Source organism: Carcharhinus amblyrhynchos, chromosome 9, assembly GCF_965287045.1.
Source record: "Carcharhinus amblyrhynchos chromosome 9, sCarAmb.v2.hapA, whole genome shotgun sequence".
In the NCBI taxonomy this organism is placed as follows: domain Eukaryota; kingdom Metazoa; phylum Chordata; class Chondrichthyes; order Carcharhiniformes; family Carcharhinidae; genus Carcharhinus; species Carcharhinus amblyrhynchos.
The window spans coordinates 111,366,031-111,384,835 of record NC_137332.1 but is presented as its reverse complement, the minus strand read 5'-3'; the positions used below and the strand labels follow the sequence as shown (position 1 = coordinate 111,384,835).

General features: G+C 51.6%; 1 protein-coding gene across 1 annotated transcript in view; it reads right to left on the bottom strand.

Annotated features, from left to right (window-relative positions):
- Window positions 1-10,517: 10,517 nt before the first annotated feature.
- The window catches only part of LOC145348558 (early estrogen-induced gene 1 protein-like), a 35,506-nt gene continuing 27,218 nt past the window's right edge, over window positions 10,518-18,805 (bottom strand). Inside the window, exons 7-12 of the mRNA XM_080196749.1 lie at window positions 18,127-18,311; window positions 17,441-17,548; window positions 14,236-14,425; window positions 13,304-13,425; window positions 11,313-11,382; window positions 10,518-10,766 (exon numbers count right to left, since the gene is read on the bottom strand). Of these exons, the coding sequence (XP_080052875.1) occupies window positions 10,727-10,766; window positions 11,313-11,382; window positions 13,304-13,425; window positions 14,236-14,425; window positions 17,441-17,548; window positions 18,127-18,311 (715 nt within the window). The 3' untranslated portion in view covers window positions 10,518-10,726. The remainder of the gene's footprint in view (window positions 10,767-11,312; window positions 11,383-13,303; window positions 13,426-14,235; window positions 14,426-17,440; window positions 17,549-18,126; window positions 18,312-18,805) is intronic.

The following is an 18,805-nucleotide window of genomic DNA, read 5'->3' as shown; positions in this document are numbered from 1 at the left end:
CAGGAAGGGACGTCGGCACTTCCCAATTCCTACTTCCGATGGTTCTGGCACCAATTGTTCCCACAGGCCTGGGAAAAATCCCAAATTTTTTTTTTGTTCGTTCATGGGACATGGGACACCATTGGCTGGATCAGCATTTATTGCCCATCCCTAATTGCCCCTGGAGGGCAGTTGAGAGGCAACCACATTGCTGTGGCTCTGGAGTCACATGTAGGCCAGACCGGGTAAGGACAGCAGATTTCCTTCCCTAAAGGACATTAGTGAACCAGATGGGGTTTTCCGACAAGCGACAAAGGTTTCATAGTCATTAGTAGATTCCTAATTCCAGATATTTTCGAATTCAAATTCCACCACCTACTGTGGCGGGATTCGAACCCGGGTCTCCTGAACATTAGTTGATAATACAATGTGCGGGGGGTTGCCGGATCTTCGAGTACCGAGGGAGGGAGTACTTCACCTCGAAGGACCTGTCTGTCGAAGCCCCATCCGCTTTATGAATGTAAAAGATCTCCTTCAAAGAGTGAAGGGGGCAGCCAATGAGAAAGTGCTCTGAGTGCTTTGCCTCCATCAAGGGTGCTATATAAATGCAGGTTGTTGTTGACCTTGTTTAAGGCTCCGGATCCTTGATTTCACCCCTGGGTATTAAACGAAATAAGTGGTTAGCACTGCTGCCTCACAGCGCCAGGGGCCCAGGTTCAATTCCGGCCTCGGGTCACTGTCTGTACGGAGTTTGCACATTCCCCCCATATCTGCGTGGGTTTCCTCCGGGTGCTCTGGTTTCCTCCCACACTCCAAAACTGTGCTGGTTAGGTAGATTGGTCATGCTGAATTGCCCCTTAGCGTCCCAACATTTGTAGGTTTGGGGAACTAATGGGGTAAATATGTGGGGTTACAGAGGCAGGCTTGAGTAAAGTGCCCTGTCGGACAGTCAGTGCAGAGTCAATAGACCGAATGATCTCCTTCTGCACTGTAAGGATTGCATGATTGGATAACCCTACAGTTCTGTGTGTGTGTATTTCTGTGTGTGTGTTTGTACATGCGTGTTAGTGCATGTATATTTCTGTGTGTGTATACATGGATGTATAATTGTGTATATGTGTCTGAATGTATATGTGTGTGTACATGCGTGTGTATATTGTGTGTGTGTGCGTGTATGTATATCTTGTTTCTACACATGTATGTGCATAAGCATGGGTGTCCATAGTTCTGTGTATACGTGTGTGTTAATGTGTATGTATCTGTATGTATGTGTGTATATAAAAGTGTGTATGTGTGTGTGTATGTGTATGTGTGTGTGCATATGTATGTGTCTGTGTGTGTGTGCATGTGTTTGTATGTGTGTGTGTGCATATGTATGTGTCTGTGTGTATGTATGTGCATATGTGTGTGTGTGCATATGTATGTGTCTGTGTGTGTATGTGTCTGTGTGTGTATATGTGTGTGTATGTGTGTGTGTGTGTGTATGTGTCTGTGTGTGTATATGTGTGTGTATGTGTCTCTGTGTGTGTATGTGTGTGTGTGTGTATGTGTCTGTGTGTGTATATGTGTGTGTATGTGTGTGTACGTGTCTGTGTGTGTGTGAGTGTGTGTGTGTATGTGTCTGTGTATATGTGTGTGTATGTGTCTGTGTGTGTGTATGTGTGTGTATATGTGTGTGTGTGTACGTGTGTGTGTATGTGTGTGTGTGTATGCATGTCAGTATGTATGTGTGTGTGCATATGTATGTGTCTGTGTGTGTATATGTGCGTGTATGTGTGTGTGTGCATGTCAGTATTGGGCGACTATCTAAGTGTCTGTATGTGTGCGTGTCCGTCTGTACATATGTGTGCGTGTATATTGGGGTGGGTATTTGTTTGTGAACAAACACTCTACATCCCTCCCACCATCCCCCTCCCCACATGATCAATATCAAAATGTGAGAAGAGAAGGCCACTCAGCCCTCAAGCATTCTCCAACCTATCCCTTTTCACCAGCATTCCTGCTCCTGATTAAGATTCCCTGATCCCTGTGTGTGTGAGTGGGTCGGTGCTGCGGTGGGGTGATGGTGGGGGCGGGGAGGGGGTGGTCTGGGTGGCTGTGTGTGTGTGTGTGTGTGTGGAGGGAGGGGTGCAGTGTGGGCTGCTCTGTGTGGGGGCAGGGGGTGGGAGCTGTGTGGGAGGGATTGACAATAAATGCCAGCGATGCCCACACCCCAAAAACCAATTCAGAAAACGTAGGCCAGGCCTATTCCCGTTCCGGCTGAGGTTGTCCGTGAAGACCCAGCCTTCTCAGCCTTGCCTGAGATCCTCAGGTTAAATCACCGCCTGGCAGCTCTCCACCGCCCCCTCATGGTCATCTGGGACTATGACGACTTTCCCTTTTACCAAAGGAATTAGATTTCTTTGACAATTTGCACTGTTTTATGGTCACCATTACCAAGATTTTGTTGACAATTTATTGCATGAATTGAATTTAAATTCCCCAGGGTTTGAACTCATCTCTCCTTTAGACCATTATCGGGATTATTGTTCAAGGAAATGCAACATTATGTGAACACACTCCGAATATTTGCCCCCAAATCTCCCACCTCAACCCCCTTCCTACCCCACTTCAGCTCCCCCCCACCCCCCCGCCGCACTTCAACCTGGGCAGCACAGTGGGTTAGCACGGCTACCTCACAGCACCAGGGACCTGGGTTCGATTCCCTGTCTGTGCAGAGTTTGCCCATTCCTCCAGTTTCCTCCCACAATCCAAAGATGCGCGTGTTAGTTAGATTGGCCGTGCTAAAATTGCCCCTTAGTGTCAAGGGGGGGGGCAGTTAGGTAGGGTTAAAACATGGGGTTACGCGGATCAGGCCTGGTGGGATTATTATTGGTGCAGACTTGATGGGCCAAATGGCCTCTTTCTGTCTGTAGCAATTCCTCCCCCCATAACCCTCAACCATCCAAGAGAGCTGTTCTCCTCCAGCCCAATTTGTTTGTTTATTCATTAGTGGGATATGGGTGTCACCGGCTCGCCAGCCCATCCCTAGCTGGCAGTTGAGAGTCAACCACATTGCTGTGGCTCTGGAGTCACGTGTAGGCCAGACCGGGTAAGGATGGCAGATTTCCTTCCCTAAAGGGCATTTTCCCCAACAACCGACAATTGTTTCATGGTAGATTCTTAATTCCGGACATTTTTTATTGAATTCAAATTCCACCATCTGTGGCCGGGATTCGAACCCGGGTCCCCAGGACATTTGCCGAGGTTTCTGGATTCGTAGCCTACCGATAATGCCACTAGGCCATCACCTCCCTAATTGTAAAAGGCTCTACCACTAGTGACAATGCCTCCAGAATCCTGAGCTCTGGGACTCCCTACGCCCCTCTGCCTCGCTGTCCTCCACCAAGGCACCCCCTCAAACCTCCCTTTTCGATCTAACATCAGTGGCTCAGTGTCAAGTTTTGTTGTATAACAGTCCCTGGTACATTTCATTACGTTAAAGGTGCTGTATAGATTTTATTTTGATTTGATATGTTATTGTCACGTGTACTGGGACACAGTGAAAAGTATTATTTCTTGCGCGCTATACAGACAAAGCATACCATTCATAGAGTATATGGGGAGAAGGAATGGACGGGGTGCAAAATATTGTGTTACAGTCGTAGGATGTAGAGAAAGATCAGCCTAATGCGAGGTAGATCCATTCATAAGTCTGATGGCAGCAGGGAAGAAGCTGTTCTTGAGTCGGTGACCGCAGACTTTTGTATCTTTTTCCCGATGGAAGAAGGTGGAAGAGAGAATATCCGGGGTGCGTGGGGTCCTTAGTTATGCTGGCTGCTTTTGCGAGGCAGCGGGAAATGTAGACGGAGCCAATGGATGGGAGGCTGGTTTGCCTGATGGATTGGGCTACATTGGCAACTTTTTGCGGTCTTGGGCAGAGCTGGAGCCCATACCAAGCTGTGATACAACCAGAAAGGGTGCTTTCGATGGTGCCTCTGTAAAAATTGGCGAGGGTCATCACGGACGTGACAAATAGCCTTGCCTCCAGAGAACGTAGGTGGGATTTCTTAACGATAGTGTCAGCACGGGGAAACCGGGACAGGTTGTTGGGGATCCGGACTCAAAAACTTGAAGCTCTCGCCCCTTACAACTTTGTCCCTGTTGACGTCGTAAAAAGTCTGACAACACCAGGTTTTAGTCCAACCGATTTATTTGATAATAGACTCACAAGCTTTCGGGGTTAGCCCCTTCGTCAGGTGAATGGAGAGTTCTGGCCTCAGACAGAGCATATAAAGCACAGACAGTTTAGAGATTACTGATTAGAATGCGAATCCTTACACCTAACCTGCTGTTCAAGACCTGAAGTGGCTGACAATGTGAGTGGAAGGAGCACCGATCACAGGTTAAAGAGATGTGTATTGTCTCCAGACAGTACAGTAAGTGAGGTTTTGCAAACCCAGGCAAGTCACGGGGGTTACAGATAGTGCGACATGAACCCAAGATCCCTGTTGAGACCGTCCTCATGTGTGCGGAACTTGGCTATCAGTCTCTGTTCAGCGACTCTGCGCTGTCGTGTGTCGTGAAGGCCGCCTTGGAGAATGCTTACCCGAAGGTCAGAGGCTGAATGCCCGTTGACGTAGACAGGGGCTTGTTCTCCACCACGCTTCCTGAAGTCGATGACAACCTCTTTCGTTTTGTTGACACTGAGGGAGAGACTATTGTCGCCGCAGCAGTTCGCCAGGTTCTCTATCTCATTCCTGTACTCTGTCTCGTCACGGTTTGAGATCCGACCCACCGCAGTGGCGTCATCAGCAAACTTGAAAATTGGATTGAAGGGGAATTTGTCGTTCGTCACTCAGAGAGTGGTTGGGGTGTGGAATACACTGCCTGCTGCGATAGTGGAGTCGGACACTTTCAAGTGGTTATTGGATAGGCGCAGGGAGCACTCCAGAATGGTAGGGAGTGGGATAGCTTGATCTTGGATTGAGGTGTAGCTCAGCACAACATTGAGGGCCAAAGGGCCTGTACTGTTCTATGTTCATAAAGAGTATAGCAAGTTGCTGAGGACACTGGGGCTCCCATAGAATCCTACAGTGCAGAAAGAGGCCATTCAGCCCATTGAGCCCGCACCAACCACCATCCCACCCAAGCCCTATTCCCATATCATAAGAACATAAGAACATAAGAAATAGGAGCAGGAGTAGGCCATCTAGCCCTTCGAGCCTGCCCCGCCATTCAATAAGATCATGGCTGATCTGTCGTGGCTCAGTTCCACATTCCCGCCCTCTCCCCATAACCCTTAATCCCCTCTCTTATCAAAAACCCATCAACCCGCGTCTTAAAAATATTTAGCGAGGCAGCCTCCACCACTTCAACGGGCAGAGAATTCCAGAGATTCACCACCCTTTGAGTGAAGAAGTTCCTCCTCAACTCCGTTCTAAACCGCCTCCCCTTTATCTTGAGGCTGTGCCCCCTAGTCCTACTGTCCTTTCTGAGCGGGAAGAGTCTCTCCACCTCTATCCTATCCATCCCATTCATCATCTTATACATCTCAATGAGATCTCCCCTCATTCTTCTAAACTCTAACGAGTACAAGCCTAGTTTATTCAGCCTCTCCTCATAGCTCAACCCCCTCAACTCCGGTATCAGCCTAGTAAACCTCCTCTGCACTCCCTCCAGGGCCAAAATATCCTTGCGCAGGTACGGCGCCCAAAACTGCACACAGTACTCCAGCTGTGGCCTCACCAATGCCCTATACAGCTGCAGCAAGACCTCCCTACTTTTATATTCAATCCCCCTCGCTATGAAGGCCAGCATCCCATTCGCCTTCCTGACCACCTGCTGCACCTGCAAGCTGGGTTTTTGCGACTCATGCACAAGGACCCCGAGGTCCCTCTGCACCGTCGCCTGCTGCAGTTTTTCGCCCCGTAAGTAATAGTCCTTCCTACCATTCTTCCTACCAAAGTGGACCACCTCACACTTGCCAACATTAAATTCCATTTGCCATTTCCTGGCCCATTCGCCCAGCCTATCTAGATCCTTCTGCAGGCTCTCCACACCCTCCGCACAATTTGCCGTTCCCCCAATCTTATCCCTACACATTTACCCAACAACCCCTCATCGCAGGACACTAAGGGGGCAATTTAGCATGACCAATCAACCTAACCCGCACATCTTTGGACTGTGGGAGGAAACCGGAGTGCCTGGAGGAAACCCACGCAGAGACAGGGAGAACGTGCAGACTCCACACAGATGAGCCGGGAATCGAACCCAGGCCCCCGGAGCTGTGAAGCAGCAGTGCTAACCACTGCGTTACCGCGTTGCTATGTTTAGGACGATCACGTAGGAGGTATTGTTGCCTATTTTTACTGTCTGTGGTCCGTGGGTTAGGAAATATAACACAAGGATGAGTAGTTGTTGAGTCACTGGGAGGAAAGGGAGGACCGAGAGCTGGGGCAATGCCAGCTTTCAGCCTATAGATGGGGCTCTAGTGCAATAGAAGCACTCAGAACAAGGAGTCCAATAGACCAGGGCTGAGGAACTGGAGATGGAAATATCTATTCAAGGCCCTTTAACCAGCAGAAAATTAAAAATCTCAAAATATTGGTGGGGCTACCCCCTCCCCCACCTCCACTCCCCCAAAATCTCAGCGTCCCAGACATATTGTTGTTAGCACTGCTGCCTCTCAGCGCCAGGGGCCCGCGTTTGATCCCAGTCTCAGGTCACTGCGTGCGTAGAGTTTGCACATTCTCCCCGTGTCTGCGCGGGTCTCCTCCAGGCGTTCCAGTTTCCTCCCACCCTCCGGAAGGTGTGTAGGCGGATTGGCCACGCTGAACGTCCCTTAGTGGCCCAAGATGTGTAGGTTAGGTGGATTGGCCGTGCTAAATTGTCCCTTACTGCCCAAAGAGGTGCGGGTTAGGTGGATTGGCCGTGGGAAATGTGCGGGGTTACAGTGGGGTGAGAGTCCAGGTAGGATGTTTTGTCAGAGAGTCAGGGCAGGCTCGATGGGCCAAATGGCCGCCTTCTACGCTGTAGGAATTCTATGATTCTGCCTTGGCACAAACTTGAGAGATGTTAAACTAGCCACTTCCAGGAAGTGATCGCAGAATGACATGCGCACCCCATGTCTGATGCCATCAAGGATTAAGAGGAAGAGAAATGGACTACATCAGGGTTTAAATATCACCATTCCAGTGAAGACCAGATTGGAAATACCCCTCCCCAACCCCCCCCCACCCAGGGATTAACCAACCCGTCTGAGAAGTTGAGTTAGTCATAGGATTGATCCAACAGGTTGAGAGGGAGATTCGCCCTCACCCACTGCCACCCCCCCCCAGCACCATCCCACCCCCTCGGCCCGCTTCTAACGGGCAGGTTTGCCCCCAGTCTTCAGGCCCCATCGAGTTCCAGCCCATAATCGCCAAATTGGTTGCCCCGGCAACCCGCCCTCAAGTGGAGTCATCGCAGGCAAACGAGTTCTGGTGAAGCGGAAACAGGCCCGGGCCTGTAGGGTGGACAGACGGGCTTCTGTGGAACGTCACCGTGACAACAGAGAGCCTGTTTAAACAGCAAATCCCCAAATCCTGCGTCATCCATTATCAGAGAGTTCAACATGAGGGGAATCTCACCGATCCAATACAGACCCGTGTGGGAGGCTCTGTCCCTACCCCCACCCCCCCCCAGTACAGACCCGTGTGGGACAGGCACTGTCCTTACCCCCCCAACACCCCCCCAGTGTGGGACAGACACTGTCCTTAACCCCCCAGTGTGGGGCAGACACTGTCCTTACCCCAACACCCCCGGTGTGGGACAGACACTGTCCTTACCCCCAAACACCCCCCCAGTGTGGGTCAGACACTGTCCTTTCCCCCCTCTGGGACGGGGTGGGACAGTGGGTCAGACACTGTCCTTTCCCCCCCCTCTGGGACTGGGTGGGACAGTGGGTCAGACACTGTCCTTTCCCCCTGTCTGGGACTGGGTGGGACAGCGGGTCAGACACTGTCCTTTCCCCCCTGTCTGGGACTGGGTGGGACAGCGGGTCAGACACTGTCCTTTCCCCCTGTCTGGGACTGGGTGGGACAGTGGGTCAGACACTGTCCTTTCCCCCTGTCTGGGACTGGGTGGGACAGTGGGTCAGACACTGTCCTTTCCCCCTCTCTGGGACTGGGTGGGACAGTGGGTCAGACACTGTCCTTTCCCCCCTGTCTGGGACTGGGTGGGACAGTGGGTCAGACACTGTCCTTTCCCCCCTGTCTGGGACTGGGTGGGACAGTGGGTCAGACACGGTCCTTTCCCCCTGTCTGGGACTGGGTGGGACAGTGGGTCAGACATTGTACCCACATCACTCTCCAATGCTACCCTGCCAATTACCCATCTATCCCATTACCCCTCTCCCTGTCTCTATCCCGGATACAAACACTTGTGAACACGATCGAGTGGCCAACATAAATGTTCCAGCTCCCAACAGAAACCACGGATATGGGTGTTTTTTTTGTTTTAGAAAAACATTTTATTGAAAAATTCTTTTAAAAAAAAAGATGCAAAGACCTTCCCAGTAAACACATGGGAGACCAATCACCACACACACACGTAGTCACAAGCAACCCTGGACTGGAGTGGCGATGGGGCCTACTCCATACTCCCCAAACCAATATAAAATACACATTGTTTAAAGGGACCACCATCTCCACGACAAAGCATCCCCCGTTAAACGCTCTCTTTCAAGACAAAAAAGATCGTACACAAATTGCCGGGACTATATCACCTCATTCAGGTCGCAAAAAATCACAACACAAGCTTCCGATTAACTCTTGCTCCAGTTAAATGTTGGTTTTCTTTCTGAAAGTGCTGGACCCTTTAAGGAATCACTTAAACTTAAAGATCGTACTGGCGTTATCAGGAAGGATGTTAATTCAGGTGACCCCCGTCCCCCCGCAGTTGGCTACTTCTAATCAAAAATCGTTCGCTAAGGGCTGATAGTTTATTTCTTTTTGAATTATGGTTAAATATTGGGCCAACAGGGAAAGAATATAATTGAAGCATCTCTCCAATATCACTCCTGTCTTCGCAAATTAAAAAACATTTTGATAAATCGCCATTCTGTCCTTTGAACTCCAGGACACTTAAGCCTTTTGCCTGACAAAATGGCCGACTAGGCCAAAGTGGGGAGTGTAACGTCACCAAAACGTCTCTCCTAATCGCTCACAAGTTTAAAAACATAATCTTTGACCTCCTGGACAACCAAGAGTTGGCCTCACAAAATGGCCGATGGTTACATACTGGGCCAAAGTGGGGGGAGAGTAAGATGACAGAAGCATCGCTCCCAATCAACGCCCGTCTTCACAAATTAAAAAGCATCTTTAAAATGGTCATTCTGCCCTTTGACCTCCAGGACAGCCAAGGGTTTGGCCTCACAACATGGCTTCCCAATGGGCAGGTTAGGAACGGTAACTCTGTTCGGCTTCTTCCCTCGCACTTTTGAGACGTACGCAAACCTCCCTCATCTCGCACCTCCCTCCCTACCCCGCACTGCGCGAAGATTAGATCGGATTACCAAGCCTCCATACCCTACTCCCGTTTCCTGAAGCACGTTACAGCGTAGAGAAGGGGCCAGCAATTCTCTTCAGGATCCGGAAGAGGCCTGGAAACTCTGGGAATTTGGGCTCAGTACAACTGGAGGGGGAGGGGGTGCTGTCCAAGAGCAATTATTAGTCAATAAAGAAAAATCTGGAACTCTTCACCCACCCCCCCTCATTTCTTTGGGCCCAGTTTGCAATTCCGTGATCAAAAAAAACACATGGAGACCAGGAGGGATAGGCCGAGGCAATGTTGGAAAACCCCAAATCCTAAATGTTAGGAAGTAGTGTCAACACACTGGATCGTACCTCGTGTTAGTATATTCTCTAAATAAAAACTTCCCCGTCTTGCGTCAAACTCACCCCTGTTGGAACATCCAAACAGGGCAGGGGACCAGTTGGCTCTGAGCAACACTAATTGGTCATATCGGAGCAGCAGACATAACAAGATGGCTTCCTTCCAGGGCCAACTCCAACCGGGAGTCTTCCCAATCCTCCAGAATTATCCCGGAATCACAGGGAACACACTTCCCCCGACCAAAATCCCGTCATAGGGGAGAGATTTCCTACTTTCTCCCCCACCCCCCCCTTCATTTTCCTTCAGGATTTACCGGACTTGAGAAGGATCGGAGACGGGATTGCAGTCAGCAACGTGACGGACCACCAGTAACCGGGCAGTCGGCCTCCTCTCAGCCAGCCAGGAATTCAGGGGACGGTTCAATAATAATAACGTCAGTTCCCTCGCTGGTGTCACGGTGAAGCAAGTGGCTCACGTAGCAAATCAGGGCCAAAGTGGACCTCCCCCACCCACTTAAAACAAAATAAATAAATAAAGGAATAATTATCCGTCGCCAATAAGCTAGAAGGTCGGATCCTACGCAGCGCAATCTCTTCAGAACGTCTTTTATTCGTCTGTACATCCACGAATATTGCACTTAAGGCCATTGTGCGCATTCCCAAGCCCTCCCCACTCCACCCCTCGCACTTTGGACAACTTTAGACGAAGGCCGAAAACCGTAGGGACTCCAGTTGGATGCCATCTTCAATCTGATTTCCTATTCTTCCTTTCAAATTGACGACGATCGGCCCAGCGCTGGAAACGCTTGTCCAAGTACGGCGCCAGCCAGAAATTCCTGATCTTCCGGAATGTTCTATCCGGGGTGGGAGGGGAGTGAGAAGCCCTACGGTTATCAGTGACTATCGATGACAACCGGCTTGTAGTCACACCACCTGAGACAGAGAGAGAGAGACAGAGAGAGAGAAACAGAGAGAGAGAGACCTTGTTACTATGGAAACACGGCCTAACGTCCGACGGCAAAGCCTCAAGGCCATCACCGACTGAATTAAAGCACCGATTCCAGCATTGACAATTCCTCGCTGATCAAGCGAGGTTGATGAAGGTGAAAGGCGGTGGGGGGGGTGCAGGAAAGCCCATTCCTTACCCCCCCCCCCCCCAACCAAAGCCTTGATCAGCACCCCCCCTTAATTTACAGGCCCAAACCGAGTAACACGTGGGGGGTGCGGCTACCCATATTCAAATAGAGCTTTTCCACACTTCCGGAGGACTCCCATCACCCTCCTCCCTGGCACCGTGAGGCAGTAGTGATGCCCACTTTGCCAACCCCTCCTCCGGCTTAGCCTGCAGCACCGGTCACGGTTGGGCAGCTCACTCTCACTGCGCTTACGGCGCCTCCGACAGCGCAGCTTCCTCCGGCGCGGCACTTGGAGCACATCACCCACCCCCACCCGCGCCTGGCAATCTCGTCTCCTGTTTACCTGTTGTCGCTCTGGAGGCCGCCCAGCCTGACGGTGCCATCTCGGCCTACGTAGAGCTTCAGCCCACTGTCTGAAACGACACGAAAAGACACCAGAGAACGCGATCAGCGAAGACTGGAGGCAACTGGTGAAAGTACTTCGCGTTTACGAGGCACCTTTAAAACACAGGAGACGTCCCAGGACGCTCCTTCGACCAACAAAACAGGCCAATCCCTTCAAAAGTGAGCCGTCTCCCATGTGGCAACGGGAAGGAGGACGGCGAAATTTTGACTATCTCTGACCCCCAAAGGCTTGTGGGAAGGCGATGGCCTAGTGGTATTATCGCTGGGCTATTAAAAAACTCAGCTAACGTTCTGGGGAACCCGGGTTCGAATCCCACCACGGCCAATGGTGAAATATGAGTTCAATTAAAAAAAAAAAATCTGGAATTAAGAATCTACTGATGACCGTGAAACCCCATCCTGCTTCACTAATGTCCTTTAGGGAAGGAAATCTTACCCGGTCTGGCCTACACGTGACTCCAGAGCCACAGCGACGGGGTTGACTCTCAACTGCCCTCCAGGGGCAACTAGGGATGGGCAATAAATGTTGGCCCAGCCAATGTCCCATGAACGGATAAAAAAAACTTGGAAAATCCTATAATGAAAGCAAGACACCATAGATGCTGGAAATTCTCAGTGTTTACGTTTCAAGTCACCCCAGAGTCAAATTGACTCGAAATATTCACTCCGTTTCTCACTCCACTAGTGCTGCCAGACTCGCTGAGTTGATGCAACATTTTCCATTTCTGGAAAGTCTGTACATCTGAACGGTCGTTAGTAGAGAGAAAATAAAATCGGGGCGTTATTGTGAATTAACGCGGGCGCATCGAGGAGGATATGGTACAAGGAGGGGGGAGATTTCAGATCCGAAACGTCGCAAAAAGATCCCAAGGCAAAACCAATCCAACAAGTCACTCGGAAACACGCAGCGGCGGGAGTTACCGGGTTCGATTCCCAGCCTGGGACACGGTACAGAGGCTGCACCTTCTCCCCGTGCCTGCGTGGGTTTCCTCCCGGTGCTCCGGTTTCCTCCCACAGTCTGAAAGACCTGCCGGTTCGGGTGTGCTGGCCATGCTAAATTCTCCCTCCGTGTACCCGAACAGGCGCTGGAGTGTGGCAACTCAAGGGTTTTCACAGTACTTTCATTGCAGTGTTAATGGAAGCCAACTTGCGACGCGAAAACAAATTTAAAGAGAGTTCAAAAGGGTCAGAGGTCCAGATGTCAGCACGGCAAGAAGGCTTGGCGTTTAAGAGCCTGGCAGCCACAAGAGAAAAAGGAGCAGGAAACAATGGAAAGAAAACGAGAGGATGAACAGAAGAGGGAGCTTTTCTGTAGCCCACAACACTCTCAACATCCTGGTTAAGAAAGTTAACGTGATCAACAGTGAACCAGAAGTGAAAACAAAACAGACAGTAACAAGATTAGCAGACATCTAGGAGGAATAACGAAATGCAATTGGCCCAGTAACAAGATTAGCAGGCGTCTAGAGAATTCATGAGGTGTGAATTGCCATTTCAGTCAAAATAAATTGTTTACTAGTGGGGCTTTACTGATAATTTCTAAAGGAACGAGAGAGAGATAGATTTCCAAATCCACAAGATAGGACAACAAAACAACAGGTACAACTGATACCAACTTTATTGGCGAAGGAAGTTAGTTTCCATCTAACAGCCAGACAGGCCAAACTTTCCTCAGAGGAGGCTTGTATTAGTTATTGCGAAAATCCCCTAGTTGCCACACTCTGGCGCACCGAGGGAAAATTTAGCATGGCCAACGCACCCTAACCAGCGTGGGTGTGGAAGGAAACCGGAACACCTGGAGGAAACCCACGCAGACATGGGGAGAACATGCAGACTCCGCACAGTGTTAACAGAGCCGGGGATCGAACCGGGGTTCCCTGGTGCTATGAGGCAGCTGTGCTAGATCACATGCTGGCTCCTCTCCCTCACCTTCTGTGTTGCTGCACTGGCTGAAGTCCTGACTCCGAACGATCTCCTCCACGATGTCATCCGCGGCCACCCGCGTATCGTCGACGCACGTGGGTCGACTTTCGGCCGCTTCCTTCTTCCGCCTACAAACATTAGGGAGTCAGCGTCAGTGTCAAACACACCCACTCTTCCCTCACCTCCCCTCCACTCACACACGATTTTTTTAAATTAAGGCCAGGATTCTCTGACGCAATTCTCCAGTCCCGCTGCAGTGAATGAAGGCTCGGCTGAGCGCCAAATTCCTTAGTTTTCACTGGCAGCGGGGGTCGGGGCGAACAAAATGGGAGAATTGTGGCCCTAAGGTTCCCCCACTGCTTTCAAACAATAATCGCGCTGACATTTGGAGATGGATTCAATGTAAGAATCACGTTAATCGCTGGAGTAGTTAACCAGACACTGTCCTCCCCCCACCCTGGTCCCCTCTGGGACGGGGTGGGACAGTGGGTCAGATACTGTCCTTTCCCCCCTCTCTGGGACAGACACTCAATGGGACTGAATCAGATTCTGATCTGCTAAAAGAGGCACCTCCTACAGTCCCTCCCAAAACAGGGAGGGGAGAATCCTCCTATAAACTGGCCTTGTACACTCAGAATCCCTGCAGTACAGGAGGCCGCCATTCAGCCCATCAAGTCTACACTGACAACAATCCCACGCAGGCCCTATCCCCAGAACCCCAGTATTTACCCCCCCAATAATCCCGTGACGTTAAGGGAGTCGCTGTTTCTTATTTACAGGTCAGTATTGGGACTGTAGGCCTCGAGTCCGGCGTTCAAGCCCCTGGACCGGGACGTGAACCCGCAACCTCCAGCGCGTTACCCACACCAGACGGACAGCGCTCCCCAAAAAAGTTGGCCGGAGAGTAGCCCGTTGCCGCGGTAACCGGCGCGGCCTACCTGCTCAAGCGTTCCGAGCGCAGCCTGAAGGCCTGGCCTGCCGCCTTCTCCGGGCTCACGTCCTTGCCCCCTTCCTGGATGTCGGCCATGCTCCCGATCCCGGAGGACAGGCCGCTGCTGCCGGAGGAGCCGTCCCGCCGGTGGGTCAGCTCGAAGCGGGAGACGGAGGGGGAGCACTCGGAGCTGGAGCCTGTGGAGAGACGGACAGAGAGACATAGAGAAAATGAAGGGGGGGGGGGAAAGAGAAAGAGAGGCAAGAGTCAGATTCTGGTTTAGCAACAATAACAAACCCTCAAAAACATCAGCCCCCCCACACCCTCCCCCTCCCCCCCCTCAAACACCACGGGACACAACACGGGAAGAGCTGGGTGCTATGAGGGAGGTGCAGAGATTAATCTTAGTCTAACCCGCCCCGCAGTAAAGTGACAACACTGGATTGGGGGGGCCCTCACCAACCCTAACGTCACTCACTATTCACTCCGAGGGTGCCGAGAGGATCCCTGCCTAGCCAACCCCCCCACCTGACGTGCTAACAGGAAATCCCACACTCCCCCACCACCCCCCCCCTCCACCCCCGAGTGCCCCACGATCAGGTCAGGGTGGGAGGTCACTGGGGCCCCTTCACCTTCTTCCGCCATCCAATCAGATCAACCTGTGACCCAACGGTGCCCTTTTACCTCTAACCCTTTGCCCCACAAACAAAATAGTCTCCCAATCCGCCATTTCAAAGCCTACAGTTGAACCAATATCATTCGCCATTTGAGAGAGAGTTTTCCAAATTAGATTTTCTTTTTCTTGCGGTGTTTCCAAATGTCCCTCTTCCCCTCGTTTTATAGCCCCCTGGACTCCGAGTTTCTTTTCTCTCCTCCCTCCCCCCCCTCCGAACTCTCAATTCTGGGATTTACAAAATTTATGAGGGTTTACGACCCCCAGTTTGCGCAAGAACTCTTTATAATTTACCCCTTATTTGTCCGGGTATCTCTTTTTTTTCCCTGTTCATTCGCGGGGCTGGGCCGACATTTATTGCCCATCCCTAGTTGCCCCTTGGAGGGCAGTTGAGAGTCAACCATATTGCTGTGTCTCTGGAGTTACATGTAGGCCAGACCAGGTAAGGATGGCAGATTTCCTTCCCTAAAGGGGCGTTAGTGAACCAGACAGATTTTCCCAACAATAGTTTCACGGTCATCAGTAGATTCTTAATCCCAGATTTTTTTAAAAATGATATAAAATTCAAATTCCACCATCTGCTGTGGTGGGATTCGAACCCAGGTCCCCCAGAACAATTAGCTGGATTATTAATCTCACGATAATACCACTAGACCATTGTACACCCCAACGTTGTTTAGTTTATTTATTAGTGTCAGAACTAGGCTGACATTAACACTGCAATGAAGTGACTGTGAAAATCCCCCAGTCGCCACACTCCGGTGCCTGTTCGGGTACGCCAAAGGAGGATTTTAGCACGGCCAATACACCCCAACCAGCACATCTTTCAGACCGTAGGAGGAAACCGGAGGGAAACCCACACGTGCAGACTCCGCACAGGCAGTGACCCAAGCTGGGAATCGAACCCAGGTCCCTGGCACCGCGAAGCTGCAATGCTAACCGCTGTGAAATGAGGGATGGGCGAGTGTCGTTCCGGCACGCGATGCCCACATCCCACAAGTGAATAAAAAACAAAACGCGCAGGTAAATCGAAACAGCTCTTACACGCCCCATCCATCCCGGTGTAGACCCCAGCCAGTATGAACAGCACCCGGCCTCAGTGCCCTGGGTTTCTGTGAGGGGCGGGGGGGGGAGGTGTGGGGAGGGGAGGAAATGGGACAGCGAACAGGAGTGGATGTTCTGAAAACTGGCATCCAGTCACCCCTCCCAGATTCTGGGGGGGGGGGGGGGGGGGGGGTAGAAAATAGATCTGGGCTCAGCTGTGATGCCCCACACAGTTCAACAGCCAGTGTGTGCACACAGCCGAGGCCCTGGAGGGAAGCTGAGAGCCCTCGCCATTCTCTGACAAAGCCGAGGCTGGCACATTTGTCCTGGTATTATACATCCTAACTACACCATTGCTGTGCGCGCGCGCGCATTTTGTGCGTGCGCGTTTTGTGCGTGTGCACGAGCGCGTTTTGTGCGAGCGCGTTTTGTGCGAGCGCGTTTTGTGCGAGCGCGCGTGCGCGTTTTGTGCAAGCGCGTTTTGTGCGTGCACGCGTGCGCGTTTTGTGCGTGCGCGTTTTGTGCGTGCGCGCGCGTTTTGTGCGAGCGCGTTTTGTGCGAGCGCGTTTTGTGCGAGCGCGTTTTGTGCGTTTTGTGCGAGCGCGTTTTGTGTGTGTGCGTTTTGTGCGTGCGTGTGCGTTTTGTGTGTGCGCGCGCGCGCGTTTTGTGCGTGCGTGTGCGTTTTGTGTGTGCGTGCGCGCGCGTTTTGTGCGTGCGTGTGCGTTTTGTGTGTGCGCGCGCGCGCGTTTTGTGCGTTGCATGCGCGTTTTGTGCGTTGCGTGCGCGTGCGTTTTGTGCGTTGCGTGTGCGTTTTGTGCGTGCGTGCGCGTGCGTTTTGTGCGTTGCATGCGCGTTTTGTGCGTTGCGTGCGCGTTCTGCGTGCATTTTGTGTGTGTGGATCCTGAGACAGAACCCAGAAACTCTCACGTTCACTGCCACTTGCTCCCGGAAGCTGAGTCACTCGGCTATTTTCGTATCCTCAGGACGAGTGCAGAGGAGGTTCTTTCAGCAGTAAAGATTCCTCAGTTTTTCCACAGAGAACCAAAACGTAATTCTGAATCATCGCTAATGAGAACTAAGCGGTCTTTTTATAGAATCCGTTAGAATGCTAACAGTGCAGATGGTGGCCATTCAGCCCATCAAGTCTGTACTCGCTCTCTGACAGAGCACCTTGCCTTACGCATTTCCCATGGCCAATCCATCTTACCCCGCACATCTTTGGGACAATTTAGCACGGCCAATCCCACCTAACCTCCACATCTTTGGACTGTGGGAGGAAACCAGAGCACCCGGAGGAAACCCCACGCAGACACGGGGAGAATGTGCAGCCTCCGCGCAGACGGACAGTGACCCGAGCCGGGAATCGAACCCAGACCCCTGGCGCGGTGAGGCAGCGGCGCGAACCTCCGTGCCGCACCGTCTCCCGGGCAACAACCGAACACAGGGACACCCCCCCCACCTCCTCAGACCGCTCCCACAGAGAGCCCTCACTCACCTGACAACTTCGACACCTGGCTGGAGGCGCTGGAATTGCGGGAATGCCTTTTCCGGATCGAGTCCTCCGTAGCGACTGACACGCTATCCGAATCCTGGGATATCACTCCTGGGGGAGGGGGAAAAGAAACCACAAGGCGGATGAGCCAGTCAGATTGGGAGGTGTTTAGTCCTTCGGGCCTAGTGAGATTTTTTGAAGCCTTCGCCTGTTCCCAATCCCCTGGATCCACACGGCCCACCAGACAGTTTGGGAATGTTGGAATAAGTTTCCCAACCCCATTCTCCTGCCTTTTCCCTGTAACCTTTGATCCCCTTACCAATCACGAACTATCTCTGTCTTAAATACATCAACGATCAGGCCTCCTGTCCACAGATTCACCACCATCTGGCTGGAGAAATTCCTCCTCATCTCGGTCCCAAAGAGTCTTCCCTCTAACTCTGAGGCTGTGCCCTCGGATCCCAGTCCCTCCAACTATTGGAAGCATCCTCCTCTCATCCACCCTATCCAGGCCTCTCAGTGCTCAGGACTTGAAGCCAGGGCCTTCTGGCAAGGCGTCACCCACTCGAGTCGGCTAACTCAAACCCAAATCAGAGCAAAGAGTCCCTTACGTGAAGCATCCTGGAGGGTTAAGGAGGAGGTGGTGGCAAAGAGAGGTAACCAAGCAACTGCCCTTCAGGAGTTCTTACCTGCGGCCAGGAAAGACCGACACCTGGACAGCCTGGAAAAGCTGGGCCTGCTGTGCACAGAGGCCGGGCTGCCCTTCCCATCATCCCCGGAGGTGCGGCTCGCCTTCCCATCATCCCCTTTGCAGTCCGGCGCCAGGGAATTCTGCCTACCCAGGACCTCGATTGGCTTGGCTGTGGACAGCGGCCTACGGCGAGCAAGAACAGATCGAAGTGAGCCTCCGAGCGGACAAGAAGGGAAATCAAACAACCGCGCCCCGTCTCAACAGTAGGCCGAGAAAACAAAATGGCCGCCACTCCAGGTAGCACCGGCCTGTACTGAGAGAGAACAAGACCCAAGGGTTTAGACACAAGAATCTTTGGAAGGGACGGGTCAATCCGAGAACTGTTTAGAAATAAAAGAGATAGAATTTTTGGTTTCATGAAGAAAAGCCTTCAAAAAGCAAAGAAATTGTGCTAAACTGATGCAAAATGCCAATTAGGCCTTGGATAGTCAGATCGGGTAGAAAAGTCAAGTACGAGGGGACGTAGGTTTACGATGTGTGGGGAAAAGTTTTGAGGAGATGTGCGGGGCATGTTTTTTTTTTACACAGAGGGAGGTGGATGTCTGGAACCCGTTGCTGGGGGGGCAGTGGGAGAGGGTACAATAGCGACATTTAAGGGGCAACTAGACAAATACATG